The following is a 15067-nucleotide window of genomic DNA, read 5'->3' as shown; positions in this document are numbered from 1 at the left end:
GAAATGCAGAGAATGTCAACTGTATCAATTCCATCAAAATATAGTACCAGCACATGGTAAGTGTAATGAACTTTCACCTGATGATAATGAGATCATCCTCGTCAGTTAGCCTGGTGAAACAATAAACCTTTGTTTCTACCTATGCCCAGAGTTCTAGATATGATGTAGCACTACTCAAACAAGTCTGAATATGTCTGAACAAAACACAGAGCTTGTGCTTTCATTTCTCTTCCTGATGATCAGGAGTAGGACACAAAATGATTTATTTTTATTTTTAAAGAATCCTAGTTTAACATTCCATTCCATTTGGGAATATTGGATTAAAACACATGTGTTGTGAAATTGGTTTATTATACACACCAGGCTCATTGGTTTGAATGTAATGCTAGGCCAGGATGTTTAAAAGTGAAACTGACTTCTGTCCAAGCCACCTTTCATGTGCAGGTGAGCAGGATGCGGAGGAGAGAAGGAAGTGTGCATCAGCACAATAACACGCTCACTGCTGTGTGCAAATCTATCTCTAGGATTAAACCTCTTGACAAAGTTCAGTTGCATCTATTGCAGACTGTAACCCACAACTTGCCATTTGACCTCTGTTTTTCTCACTACATCTATGTTACGTGTCTGAAGAAACTAATTATAGTTCACATTAGGGTTTTGTAAAGATTTTAGTGATCTTGAAGATGATAATTCAGCATGGTTTCAATCTTCTCCACAAAATACAACCTTTTCTAATAATAATAATAATGAAATAAAACTTTATTTGCATCCCACTACCATCTCCCCATGGGACTCGGTGCGGCTTACATGAGGCCAAGCCCACAGCACATCAATAAACAAAGGCAATAACAAATAGTCAATACAAAACAGTTAAAATAAACTCAAAAACAGAAAATACACAATAAGCAATAAACAATAACAATATCAATAACATACAGCATTTAAAACCTATGGCCGGGCCAAATGTAATAATTTAAATTTAAAATTTAAAAATGCTGGGCATGAACAAGGTAGGGTAAACTAGAATAGGGTTTTCAGAGAAAGATGAGGGCGCACAGACAATTCTAAATCAATATTAAAGTGCATTTGAGGACATATTGTTAAGAGTTTTCCTTATTCTTCACAACATCATTGTGGTTTTTTCCAGGTATTTGCAATAAGAATGTAAAAAGTCATTGTAGTGATCTATAATACAAAATATTTTTTAAGATATAGACATGACCATGGCTTCCATCTTCCCAAACTCTTCAACCCGTAGCATTGTTTTGCAAGATCGGTGTTAACTAAGATATTTCTGCATTCTGCAATCGTTTCCTGCAGCAATCTCTTAATCAACACAAGATGTAGCTGCATCATTTTCTTTTCTATAACCTTTAGGGAAAAATCAGACATACTCAGTGTAATAAAGGAAAGCAAACAAACAAAGAGACTTAGATGCTGTTTACTGGCCAGGTCCAGGAGAACCAGAAGATTAATTAGCAAGTCAGACACCACATGAATAATCAGTAGAAACCATGACTCAGAAAACAACCCTATTGTCTTCTAATAAAGACAATAAAGACAGTAATTTTAGAAACCTTGATTAACCCCATAGTATGGGTAATTACATTAAGGTGAGGGTCTGCCAACCTTGCATTAACATATTTGCTACATGTTGGTTTTAAGTGACACAATAATTCCTCGGATACTGTGAATAAATGCTAATGTGAGAGCTTTGGGGATCAAGCTCTGTTAGGAGCAAACCGTTTTAACAGACCTTCACTCAAGGGTTGCTTGACCAAAGAAAATTCATTTTCAACCACACAAGACAAGCCCAGAAAATATTGCACTGAAAAAGCACTTTAAAAAACTAATTCTGAGTATAATAGCCATTCACAAACAATTGTAGCTAAGTCAGAGGAAGAGAATGAGAGCACTGACAGAGCCTTAAATAATGTATGTCACCTACTCAAGGCCTTAAAGTGGTATACAACATAAAATAAAAAGCCTCTGTAATAGATGGGGCATTGCCGACCAATTTTAAATTGAATTACACAGCCTGCTAATCTTTATGATGAGATAAAATTTCTTTGAACACCACACATTATGCTAAAATCTGCAGTGCTTTCTCCACCAAGCACTTTCCTGTTTCAAGCTATACCCCCCCCCCCAAAGATTCAAAATAATGATGCCCTTAACAAATGCAAACTAGTCCAGTTTTTTTGTTTTCATTGTGTATGTATGCGTGCATGCATATTTCAAATAGAAAGATACACATCTATATGCTGCATTTCTCTTCGTAGACACAGTGTGTTACTCTGGAATATATGTATATGAATGTCAACAGTACAGGGGAAATAAATTAAAGGAAAGGATGTTTGACCCACAGAGCATTATTTTAGTGGTTTTAAGGGACAATGTTGAGGGAATTCACATCAATCTGAGTAGAGTCTTCTCATGATTACTGACCACATTCACCTACTTTCCTTTCTTATTTACACTGCATAATATATGCTTAGTTGTTTGTTTCCTTGAAGCCCATTTACATTATTTAAAAATAATCACCTCTACTATAAAATGTCAAAGATTGTGAAATGGCAAATGTCACATTCATAGAATAGGGTATATTACCCAGATTCTTTCATTTGGGGGCGGGAGAGGGATTATTGTGAATTTTCTGCATAAGTTACCTGGCCAAAAATCCACCAATAATCGTTTACAATCCTGTCAACTTTTGCTCAAGGAATTGTTACCAAAATGTCGAGAATTGTATAACAGCTGTTGTTATATAAGAGTAACCAATAATAATTTTCAAATGTTTAAAATCCTGTTGCCATAATTTATATATCAACATATAATTGACAACAAAACATATTAAAATTCGATGCAGTGAGAACTATGCAGAACCAAATTATTTTGAAATTTGTATGTGACCTTTTAATAAACGCTCTAAAACACAATAGATTTAGATAAATGCTCGTGCTTGAACTGTAGTTGATCTCCACTGAAAGGTGGTTTAAAACTGGCGAGCAGTACTGTTCACTAGGAACATTATTCTTCAGACTTGCCATTCTTATTTGGTGCAAAGAAGGAACAAACAACAGAATATTCCTGTTATTATATGAGGATTGAGGCTTTCAAAATGAGGAACTTCCTTCTAATGAATGAAAGCACAGAAAAGCCAGTTCCTAAAGATGGAGCAAAACTAATGAAGGCCCCCAGGACATTTAAAACTAATCAGCATTTTCGTTCAATCACAGCTATTGAAAGCATGCAAAATGTGTAGCTAAAGCCAAATGCTCTATGTGGGGAAATGGATCTTTACAGTAAATCTTGACTCTGGATGTAACAAATGAGGCTATACAGAGCAAAATAAGAGCCAGATGCAAGCACAAAAATGAGAAAATAAATCAAAACTACTAAAAAACAATTTCCTACTGTGATTAATTCATTGTAAGAAATTTTCATATTGCTTTTTCAACTTTGGTATGAATACTGTTTTCCATTTTTGTGAATGTAGAGCTTCCAACACATAAAAGCTAGATGCTGCTAATTTTGAGAGCTATGCTTTAAATAATTTTCATTTATAAATTTAACAGGATCAAAGAACATCATATTTCCCATTTTTACTTTGTAGAACCAACTTTGCAACCATTTTTTACAATGGACACAGCATATTATTTGAGAACACAGAAATGTTGGACCACTCCAACAACCACCATGTCAGACTACACAGAGAAGCCATTGAAATCCAGAAGCATGTGGACAATTTCAACAGAAAGGAGGAAACCATGAAAGTGAACAAAATCTGGCTACCAGTATTAAAAAACTCTAAAATTAGAACAGCACAACAACAGAGATGAAACAAACAAGGACATCTAATCTCCTTTCAACAAAAGATTGCTCCAGGCACTGCCAGGCAATCAAATGCTAATCAAGGTGGTCAGTTGAAACATTCACACCTAGCTCCAACAGACAAGAGTCCTTTGTCCCACCCTAGTCATTCCACAGATATATAAACACCTTTTTCCTAGTTCCAACAGACCTCACTACCTCTGAGGATGCTTGCCATAGATGCAGGCAAAACGTCAGTAGAAAATGCCTCTAGAACATGGCCATATAGCCCGAAAAAACCTACAACAACCAATTTTTTACAATATTTTTTCTTCAGACCTAAGAAAATATTTTGGCTTCCTGACTGAAAATAAATGCAGGATAAATATATTGAAATAAGTAAATGAGGATGGTAATAAATAAAATAAATTAAAATTCATGAATACATTTTTATAATCACAGAGTTTTGAAAGGACAGCTATATCAATTCATTACTGTATTTATTTGAATCCAACGCTCACTTTTTTGGGCTAAATCACCTTGCCAAAATTAGGGTGTGCATTAGATTTGCATAATATGGTAATCTTACTTCTGCTCCAAAGCAATGGGGGAAGCTGCTTCAGGAGCTGCACCTGGAGCTCCTCTTTGACGGATGTCACGTCTAATTTAATGACCAGGGCTCAATGCTATGTAATCCTAAGACCCGTCGCAAACTCTGTTCCTGCGAGAGAAAACCTTGCTAGCATGTCCCTGACGTCACGAGACTCCGCCTCTCTCCCCGCCCCTTTCTCTGCCCCTTTCTCCATGCGAGCGTGGTTTTTCCTTTGCTAGGGCAGCATTGCCCGCATTTTCTCTCAGTTGGCAGAATTCAACTGAGAGAAAATGCGGGCAATGCTGCCCTAGCAAAGGAAAAACCACGCTCGCAAAGAGAAAGGGGTGGAGAAAGGGGCGGGGAGAGAGGCGCAGGCTCATGACGTCAGGGACTTGCTAGCAAGGGTTTCTCCAGCAGGAACCTAGTTTGCGACGGGCCTAAGATTCTTTGGCAGAGAATGCACAAGACCTTATAAAACTTCAGTCTGCATAGCATTGAACCAAGGCAGTTAAAAAGTGGATTCATTCTACAGCACAGACGCACCCCAAGGTTTTCCTTTCCATTGCTGAAATCTTTGGTGTTCTAACACTTTTGTTTTTAATGAAGAAATTCTAAGCAGGCAGCAACTGTAATGGCCACATTACAAAGAGTGCACATTTTGCCGCTGCACATTACTTTGTCAGTAAATACTTTTTTTTTTTTTTTTGGTTTCAAGGTTTGGAAAATTGAGGACGCCTAAAGAAATTCCAAGCAGACTGCTCAGAAAAAGAATAAAATTTACACCCTTGGTGGAGAAGCTCAAAAGGAAGAACATATTCTTCAGATGACTGTTTCCACAAGGAGTGTCCTATTATAAAGAGAAAGGGGTTTGTTTCAGGTGAGAATTTATATAAAAAGAAAGAAAGAAAATTGAGGTCCTCATTAGATTTGATGTCGCATTAGACTCAAGTAATTATGTTATTTCTTTATTTACTTGAATACATGTAAAAAAAATGTAAAAAAAGCAAAACCTATTGAAACAGCTCCACTGGCTGCTGATCTGTTTCCAGGCCCAATTCAAGTTGCTGATTTTAACCTATAAAGCTGTACATGGCTTTGGTCCAGGCTACTTGAGACATTATGTCCCTCTGTATAGACCAGGCAGATCACTTAGATCAAGTATAGGTAAACCCAGGGCCAGGGGCCAGATGCAGTCCCTTGGGCTCTTTTCTCAGGCCCTCTTCTTTCTTGCCAACCTATCCTTCCTTCTCTTTCCTTTCTCCCTCCCTCCTTCCCTTCCACCCTTTCATCCTTCCTTCCCTCTTTCCTCCCTCCTTCTCCCCTCTCACGCCTTCCTTCCTTCCTTCCTTCCTTCCTTTCTTCTCTCTTTCTTCCCTCCCTTCCCTTTCAATCTTTCACTCTTTCCTCCTTCTATCCTTCTCTTCCTTCCTTCCTCCTTTCCTCCTATGAGATGTTTAGCTAGGAGAAGAGAGGCTAGAGAGGGGAAATGAGAACCATGTTTGAAGATTTCAAAGGGTGTCCCATTTCGGAGGAGGGGGGAAATTGACTTTCTGCTGCTCTAGAAACCAGAGCACAAGGGAGCAATGGGTACAAATGGTAAAGTATTAGGAAGAACTTCCTGAGAATAAGAGCTGCTGGAGAGTGGCATAGGCTGCTTCGGAAAGTGGTAGAGTCTCCTTCTCTGGAGGATTTTCCACAGAGGTTATCTTTTGAAGGTGCTTTGATTGTGCCTTCATGCATGGCAGGAGGTTGGACTGGATGGCCCTTGTGAGTCTCTTCCAACTCTAGGATTCTAGGATTATATATCAGGAGTAGGCAATACAGGATTTAACTGATACACTTTTTTCTCTCCCGTGCACAATCTCATCCTGACCAAGGCCAATCCTTTTGGGATCCAAACGTTTCTTGTCTTTCCTTCATTTTCTGTCTCTGAAAAAGAAGAGGAAGGGGAGGAAAGGGCAGAGGGGGGACTTGGGGAGAACCCCCCCCCCCCAGCCTGCCCACCCCGCTCTGGCCTGCCATGCAGCCCCCAAGTTAGAAAGTTTGCCCATGCCTGACTTAGATCCAGCAAGGAGACTCTAATCTCCATTCAGCTCAGGGATAATTTATGGTTAAAAATCTCTAGAGCAAGGCACTTTCTCCGGAGCAGCACCAAAGCTTTGGAATGAGATGCCGGAAGAAATCAGAGCAATCCCTTCCCTGATGTCTTTCAGAAAAGGAGTGGAGACTTTCCTGTTCAGGAAAGCTTTTAACTGATTTTATTGAGTCCTTGTGTTTATAGATGTATGGGAATTTTAGAGGTATCTTACTTAATTGAATTTTATATATTTAAAGTTGAATGATGTGATGGAGCATCTTGTATGTTTTAATCATGGTTTTATGGTGTTTAATGAATAGTTTTTGTTATGTTATTGTTTTAACAATGTCGTGAGCTGCCTTGTGTCCATCCGGAGAAAGGCAGTATAGAAATTCCTGAAATAAATAAACAGTGTTGTGGAATTCGAAGAGGCATCAATAGGGGCAAAGAAGAAAAACATGTCAAGAGGAAGGCGTGTCAAGCCAACCCTTGTCGGGATCATCTTCCATTTGGAAATCAATGTCCTCATTGCAAAAGAACATGCAGATCAAGAATAGGTCTCTACAGTCACCTACAAATCCACCGCCAAGACCCTACACTTGGAAGGCAATCATACTTAGTCACGAGATATGCCCTATGATGATAATGATTTTTTTGTAATACTATGGTTTGAAGAGCACTTTTTTCATGTTTTTAGTAGTGCTATAGTGAAAAACTGTGATTTTACTGATTTACTTTTTTTAAAAAGACTAAGAGATAGTAGAGAAGAAAATTATTCTTTTTTTGTTCTCATATGCCTAAGAATGAAAAAGAAATCAATTTGAGGATGGGAATGAAACGCTGCAGCTGGTGCTGGAAATTACCAGAAAATAATCCAGCACAGGAGAAATGTTGTTTGAATATCTCCACTCTTTTTTGTTTTTGAATGAGATTACAGCCACTTTCCAGATACAGGAAGAGTCCACATACACATTTGGATTAAATCTGATCATTTCCTTATTTGTGAAGTGGTACTTTATCTCTGCCCCCCAAATCTACTCTAGATTAATCAAAAGGTTAAACCAGATATTTCTGTTTTCTCTAATCCCATAAATCACAATTCATCATGACCCACTGTGTTCAGTACACAGACGCATTTGGAGAGAAGGACTACTAGCAGTATCAACATCTCCTTGTACAAAACAAAACAAAACAAAACAAAACAGAATAAACAATCCAGCAAATTATACCTTTATTATATTTGTGTTTCTATCAATAACTCATGATCAATCTGATTGAAAATACACTCACACCACAGATTGTGTCCCTCATTTATACAACTACAATGTTTACTAGCACCAATGTGAGTGGCTAATATTTAACTAAGAAAAGAGGCAAAATCCTTTTTATATACAGGAAAAAATACAAGTGATTAAAAAATCATACAAATTAACATTCATCAAACTTAATGGACTACACCCTACCACAAATCCAATTGCATTTAGATTTGGAATCAAATGTCCCATATTGATGTCAATAAGACTCCAGAGACTATGACAAAGATAAAACAGGAAAACACTAAAGATCCATCATTCTGACATTTCCACTGTAACCACCTGCATCATTTAAGTAGTAAGTCTTAAGTTTAAAGGGAAAATCTGACAAGGGTTTTGGCAATGACACCACACACAAATTTAAGTAGTTATCACCTCCTTCCTCTCAGAACTTCTCCTTGGTTTTCATGTTCATTTATGGGATCTGGAAAAAGGCAGTGTGTAATTTAGCTGCTTTTCAGGAACCATCCCATGAGGGAGGCCTAAAATAACAACTATACAATTACTCCAATTGTACAAGCAATAGGAACATGTGAATATTTTTAGTGTTGTCAATATGTGGTCTAGGAGACATGCTTCAAGATCCCTCAAGATATTGTTGAAAGTAAAATCTTTTGATTGAACATTTCAGATGTACTTAAATCAAGCTCTGCTACTTGGAGTGAACAAATGTGTTTGGCTATATCTGGGGGGACACAACATCTTTGACAGTAAACAGAATCTACAGTTTGCAAGACAAGGAAGGTAATGAAGGTCTGATTTAAACAGTATCAGAAGAAGTGTTTCTCTTTGTACCAAGAGCTCTACTTGATTTCAAGATTTGGGTACATAACGTTAGCCACATAAAAAGCCAGATAAATAGGAAATATCGATTGTGGCCCTCTAGTTACACAAAAGTAGTAAAAGATCAGAATATTGGGCATGCTTAATCTTAATATGAATATGTATTTCATAGATATATACATATTCATGCACCACTTCTAAATACATGTTCATAGAGAATTCTTCATTTGCATTTTCCCTATAGATTTTCCAGTCATTTCCATGTACCCGCATAATGACATATGCAACTTTTTGCAGGAGTAGCAATGTTGGTCTGTTTCAATAAAGTAACAAATCTTGATGCAACTTAAAGACTGAGAAAATGTAGTTAGCATAAGCTTCTGTGGGTTCCAGTCAAGTTAATCTTGTCACTCTTTAAGATGCCACAAGATTATTTGTTATCTTGAATGCAAATATTAAACGTGCATATTCTAATATACTATGAAAAATGCAGGTTGAGAAAAAAAATAAACTAGCTGCCACATATTTTAATTCTTCCCTCACCCCATAATGCTGTGTTTACTGCAAGGTCAGTTAAATTACTATAAGGGATTTTTAATGAAAACAATTATAAATTTAAAATAACTGTGTTTAAAGCATTTAACAGTCACTGGGGTCAAGTGATTACAGCAGTTACAAGACCCCTGGGATATGTTCGCACCAAAACAAAGTGAATAAATTACCTCGACCAGCGTGCGTAATCACTAAGTGACCACAAAGGTCACACAGTGTACAAGCCCAGATGACTTTCATGCAAAAACCAAAAATAAAAATTTATCAGTTAGGTAGAAGACAAAGAAAAGAAATGTAAAGCGGTATTAGCTACTATATAGCAGGTAGACTGGATGCACAAGGCTGCCGGGCTTAGTTTAATGGATGGCAAAGGAAAATTTGATGGCAGAAGGAAGAAATGTTAATTAGTTACAGTGGACATCAAATTTCCTCACCTATACCACTAAAATGTTTGCCACTAAAATGTATACCACTAAAATTATTGCTTATTATTATTATTATTATTATTATTATTATTATTATTTCTTGTAATCCAGACACCAGACTGAAATATCTTTGCTAAGGAGACTTTAAAAAAGAAGACAGTAGTCTTCAACTGAAAGACAGTAGTCTTCTATGATATAATGCATGATAAAGCAGACAAGCTCTCTGTTATTGACTATGATAAAATGCATGATAGACTATGATATAATGCGTGATAGAGCAGACAAGCTCTCTGTTATTATAGAAGGAAAGGTAATAATCCAAGGGCAGAAAAGAAGCAGATTTGGTCTACACATTAGAAGAAACTATCTAATGATTGACACTGGAACAGGCTGTCTTGGAAGGTGACCAGTTTGCCTGCATTTTTGTATTTTGCATTTATCAAGAGTGAAGGCCATCTGCTAGGCATGCTGTAGCTGCATCCTACACTTGGCTTGGATCATTTCTAACATCCCTTAAACTCTGTGACCCTCAGAAAAGGACATCCTCTGCCTGTGACAATAAACAAGTACAGTGAATAGTGTGCATCTTATGAAGAGGACATGAAATAAAATGACTGGAGATATACACAATGCACAGGCTTCTGTTGCCATAAAAATACTTCTGGTCTGTACCTTTCTGGGATTGAATCTGGGATACTGTTGGGGACTCATTATCTAACTGTGATGGTCCAGTACTTCCTGGAAGATCCATCTTAGAAGAAGGATGTTTTTACTTCACCTTCTAACCTAAGATGCCTAGAAAGCATCAGAAGGATCCATGTGTACAATGTTTTTTTTACTGATCCATAATGCAGAAAGTACAAAGTACTTTTGATTGATAAGGGATCATGGTTAACCATGGTAATAGAATGCAGAAAAATTTAAAGAATGTTCCTTTCCCTAATTTTTTCACAGGACTGGGTGATGTAAAATAGGTCTTTAACATCTTTAGGTGTTGATGTGTAAAAATAATAAATCTGCTTATCAAAAGTCTATATAAATATGCATTACAATCTGAAGCTTTAATATTGCTCTGCATCTAAAGAAGAGGGTTTATGTCCTTGAACATTCGTGCTAAAACAAAAACCAGTTAGTCCTATTTCCTTGCCCCATTTTAGGCTGCAAGAAGCTAACATGGCATTCTTTGGAAACTCAACTAACGTAAGCTGTCTCTCTAGCCAAGCCACAAATGATGCATTCTAACTCAGTTCCTCTATAGCTGAGCTTCTTTAACTTTTGCACTTGCTACCCTTTTCCACCCAAATTTCTTTTATGTGATATAAGTATATAAAATAGGTATAAAATCAAACATTGGCTCATACAATCAGCATTTTCAAAGTTTGCTAAACAGTTGATTTACCTTTTTTGGTACAGCTGAAGCATTTTCTGCAGAGTCCACTATAAGCACTGCATGTTGTTGCTAAAAGATTTGTGTAAATATCTAAAACAGCCACAAGGTTCAGAAACAATTTTTCGGGGCCTCCAACATGAACTAAGGAGTTGGAACCCACAGTAAGAAGCAGTGCTTTATACTGCATCTGAGAAAAGGGACATGAAGATTTTTCCTTGTATAATCAAACTACAACACAGAATTGAAAAGTAGTAGCATACTATGCCAAGGATGACCTCAACATATATATAGAGTTAAAAAAATTAAAATTAGCACTGTATATTATTTCTTTCAGTTCTGTGTTGCAATCAGATTTACAAGGATATATATAAGTTATATATGTATGTGTGTTAAAAATCAACTTTGTTCCAATTGCTTTTTATATACAAGGCAAGTGCTCAAACCCTTCAATGTTAAAAGAAAAGGAAAAATAATCGCAAGAAGACAACAAAGAATTTGAGAAGTGAAATGAGAACATTGGAAAAGCTTGAAGATGGTCAGTAGACAGAGAGAGGAAAGGGTCAGCAAAAGGCCAAAATATGAAAGAGCACCTATTTCCGTTTTTTAAACTTTAAAAAATCCTTTTATGAACCAAAATTTCACTTTTCTTATTTCCCCAAGGGCCTTCCAAGGGAAACCCGTGGGACTTAATGATGCCATTAGAGGCCTTTAGAGACACGGTCACCAGACACAAGCCAAGAGATTGCAATGTCACAGCCATACTTTAAAAGACTTTTTATATAATGATGCAGGTTCATTTAGACAAGTAAAACTTTTCTTTCTTTTTTTTAAAAGAAGGCCAAGTCATTCTTTAGGGTCACCTTGCCATTCTCATCTTCTTACTATCTTCTTTCTCCTTTTCCAAATAATTCTCCACCCACATACAGATGGCTTCAAAACTTCTTATGCCACAATAATGCCTGATAACATGGACATCCCTTTATCTCAACTTAGTGCAATCATTGCTGGCTTTCATTTCACTTGTTGAGCCATTATGTCAACTTATTAGTGGGGCACAAAGATCCATGGGCTGCATGGATATACTTAGCAAAATTCAACACTGTAACAGGTGCCTTGCTCCTTAGAGACTCCATAAAGCAAAAGAGGAGCCATCAGTCATCAGGAGGTTAATAATGCCTGCTCCACTTGATCTGTAACATATGTTCATCACACAGCCTCTTGTGAGCTACATTTTCTACTGCATAAAGCAGAAAACGAAGTTGCAGTTTTGCTATTCCTTTTTATACATGACCAGAATGTCACTATTCTTCAGGATATTCACGACAGGGACTTCACAGCTGCCACCATGAGATGCCAGATGATAAAGCACCAGATACCAAAAATGCAAGATCAAGCACATATATCCATGCTTAATTAACAGAATCATATTTTGAGCAAAGAGAATATAACAAGTGACAAGGTTGCCGGGTGAGTGCTCTTCAAAGCTCTAACACAATTAGGAGGCTGTAACTGACACTTGCATAGCAAAGGTTAATTGGGGTCACCAAAATGCAGTAATTTCTTACCTAACCAGTCATTAAACTTCTTAACCTCAGAAGGCAGGCCCAACTCAGTGAAATCGCCTGTATGAAGCAAGATGTCTCCGTAAGGCATCTGGATTCCATCTGTCCTGGAGTGTGTGTCCGAGATGCAGACAAACCGTGTGTGGCCTGCTGGTTTCGGGGTGTCATATGGAATTGGATCAACCCTAGAGTGAACATAAGATACCCTGTTAAAGTTAAACTTGATACCCGTGCTGAACACAACAGACATGATTCACTCAAAAAGTGTATGTATCACTCATTTGGAAGACTTCCATAGATTCACCAGAGCACTATATTCACAAGGCCATGAGCACAAAGGCATGTTTGGGAGAATAAGAAACATGGATACACCTTCTACATCCCCATCCAGCTATCTTATTTCATTGCGGGTTAGGTATGTTCCAAGATAGAGTATTGGATGAGGAAAGTATTGAATGAGGAAGAAATGTGCAGACATCCATTCCCTAAAAGGCCTCATCATATCACCTGAGAGCATGACAAGAATACGTATACACTGATAGGATAGGAGGGATATAAAACTATTGTAGACTTCTGGATGCATACATAGTAGATAGATAGATCTGTTTATTGATTAGTTCACTGATCATTATCAACAATAAAAGACAAGAATATACAAATAGACACATCACTATGCTAAAACTCCTGTAATAGTTAACTTAAATAAATTAAAACAAAATAAAACTTGATTAAATAATAAGTTTGGTAAAATGGGATTAAATGACCCAGGAACGGCCTAGACGATAGAATGGATGAGGATTTGAACGAGAGGACATCATTTTTTTAACCTTTTATTATTCATTGTCTTTATGTTTCAATGTATTGTAATGTTCTTTTTGCTTTTTATCAATGTATGTATTTTATGGCATTGAGTCACCTTTGGGCTGATAGAAAAAATGTAAATAAATAAATAAACAACAAGATGAAAACAGGGGGAGGAGATTGCAAGTGTAAAAGAGTTAGTCAGAGGGGTCCCTTATCATCACCATGACAAGAGACCCCATTTTGTTAGATAAAGAGATCTCTCAGGTTTGGCTATGCAGCGAAATGTAGATTCTCCCCAGAAAGAAAATAAGACAATTTGGCAATTGGGTCCCAGTTGGTTGTTCTGTCCCAAAGCAGTATAATTAAACAGCACTGTTGGTATGAACAGAAAGAAAATATTATCTCATAAAATAAATGCTAGTTTCTATCAGTATATATTGACTAAAATGGCATAAAGACACCAAACGCCTGTTTTAATGATGTATCCCACCTTGAGCTGCGGGGAGAGGTGGGAACTGAATTTATTATTGTTGTTACTGTTATTATACTATATATTATTACCAAGAAACCATATAATATTTCTCTAAAAATCCTGATCACTCTGAATTGAAGCCATTAGAGGTTGAGTATCCCTTTCCTAAAAGGAACCACCAGTGTTTTGGATTTCAGAATATCTGTGCCTGCACACATGTATATATACTTATATATTCTGGAAATGGAATAATTAGAGTCAAAACATAAAATTAATTTATATTTCAAATTCACTTTATACACTATGAATATTTTTAATAATTTTGTGCATGAAATAATTTGTGTGTCATGTCTTAACCAACCATATAAAGGATTTTGGGTTTTAGAGGACTTTGGGATTCTGGAGAAACAATCCTCAAACTGTGTAGCGACACTCAAATCGAATTTTCATATTTGTAATTTAATCCAGATGTGAATATATTTAAACAGAACTGATAACATTGATTTAGTGATTGCAAATCAAAAACACAAACTTTTCTCTTTGAAAATTAGTGGATAGCATGTACTTCATTAGTTGTTCAAAAGCACAAATCTTAGAAGGTAAAACATCTCCATATAAACCATGGTAACTGAAAACTTGAAAATAAAGTTCAAAGAAACAGCCTCTACATTTTTCTACCCATATCTGTGTGTTTTCTTTTGAAATGGCAAAAGATTATACATGTAGCCATGAATATATAATATAGGCCCTGTTGAGTCTTGCATTTTAAAGCAAAAATAATAAATATGTCCCATATAACTGTTTAGTATACCTTAACTGTAACATATAGTTCATGGATTTTCCCCATGGCCTTCTTAAGTAATTAAGACTCTTATAACAGGCAAAAGTTATTGGAACTACTAATAACCTGAGTACTAATGCCACTATACAGAGAAACATATGTTTATCTGGTGCTTATCCTTCCTTCCTATGAAATAAGAAGGTTAAATTGTTTCTGTTTGATTCTCTAGGTTGTAGCTTTCTACAGCTACAACCTAGTATCACTCCAAGGACTGCTTCCTCCAGGAAACAAACATGCTTTCATTCTTTACCGAGTTGTGTTCAATCTGTCTATCTGCATTAGGAATGAATAGATTTGTTGGACCTGTGACATCCCCTTTTTCTTATAAACTTACACTGTATTTCCCTAGTTTCCTCCAGCTCATTTCCAAATCCATTTGCTATTTTCAGTTTTCAAACTCTTTTTTCCCTACAGGGAGAGAAAGGAAGAGTACTCGAAGTAGC

At 36.7% G+C, this 15067-nt stretch overlaps 1 protein-coding gene across 3 annotated transcripts in view; it reads right to left on the bottom strand.

Annotated features, from left to right (window-relative positions):
- Nucleotides 1–15067, bottom strand: part of MPPED2 (metallophosphoesterase domain containing 2) — a 166455-nt gene that overhangs the window by 97474 nt on the left and 53914 nt on the right. For all 3 annotated transcript variants that reach the window (XM_060766194.2, XM_060766203.2, XM_060766186.2), the window contains one exon: nt 12511–12692. In XM_060766194.2, coding sequence (XP_060622177.1) covers nt 12511–12692 — 182 coding nt within the window. The remainder of the gene's footprint in view (nt 1–12510; nt 12693–15067) is intronic.

This window comes from Anolis sagrei, chromosome 1 (assembly GCF_037176765.1).
Source record: "Anolis sagrei isolate rAnoSag1 chromosome 1, rAnoSag1.mat, whole genome shotgun sequence".
Taxonomy (NCBI): Eukaryota; Metazoa; Chordata; class Lepidosauria; order Squamata; family Dactyloidae; genus Anolis; species Anolis sagrei.
Note: the sequence above shows the minus strand (reverse complement) of the source record. Positions and strands in the feature narration are given on the sequence as shown.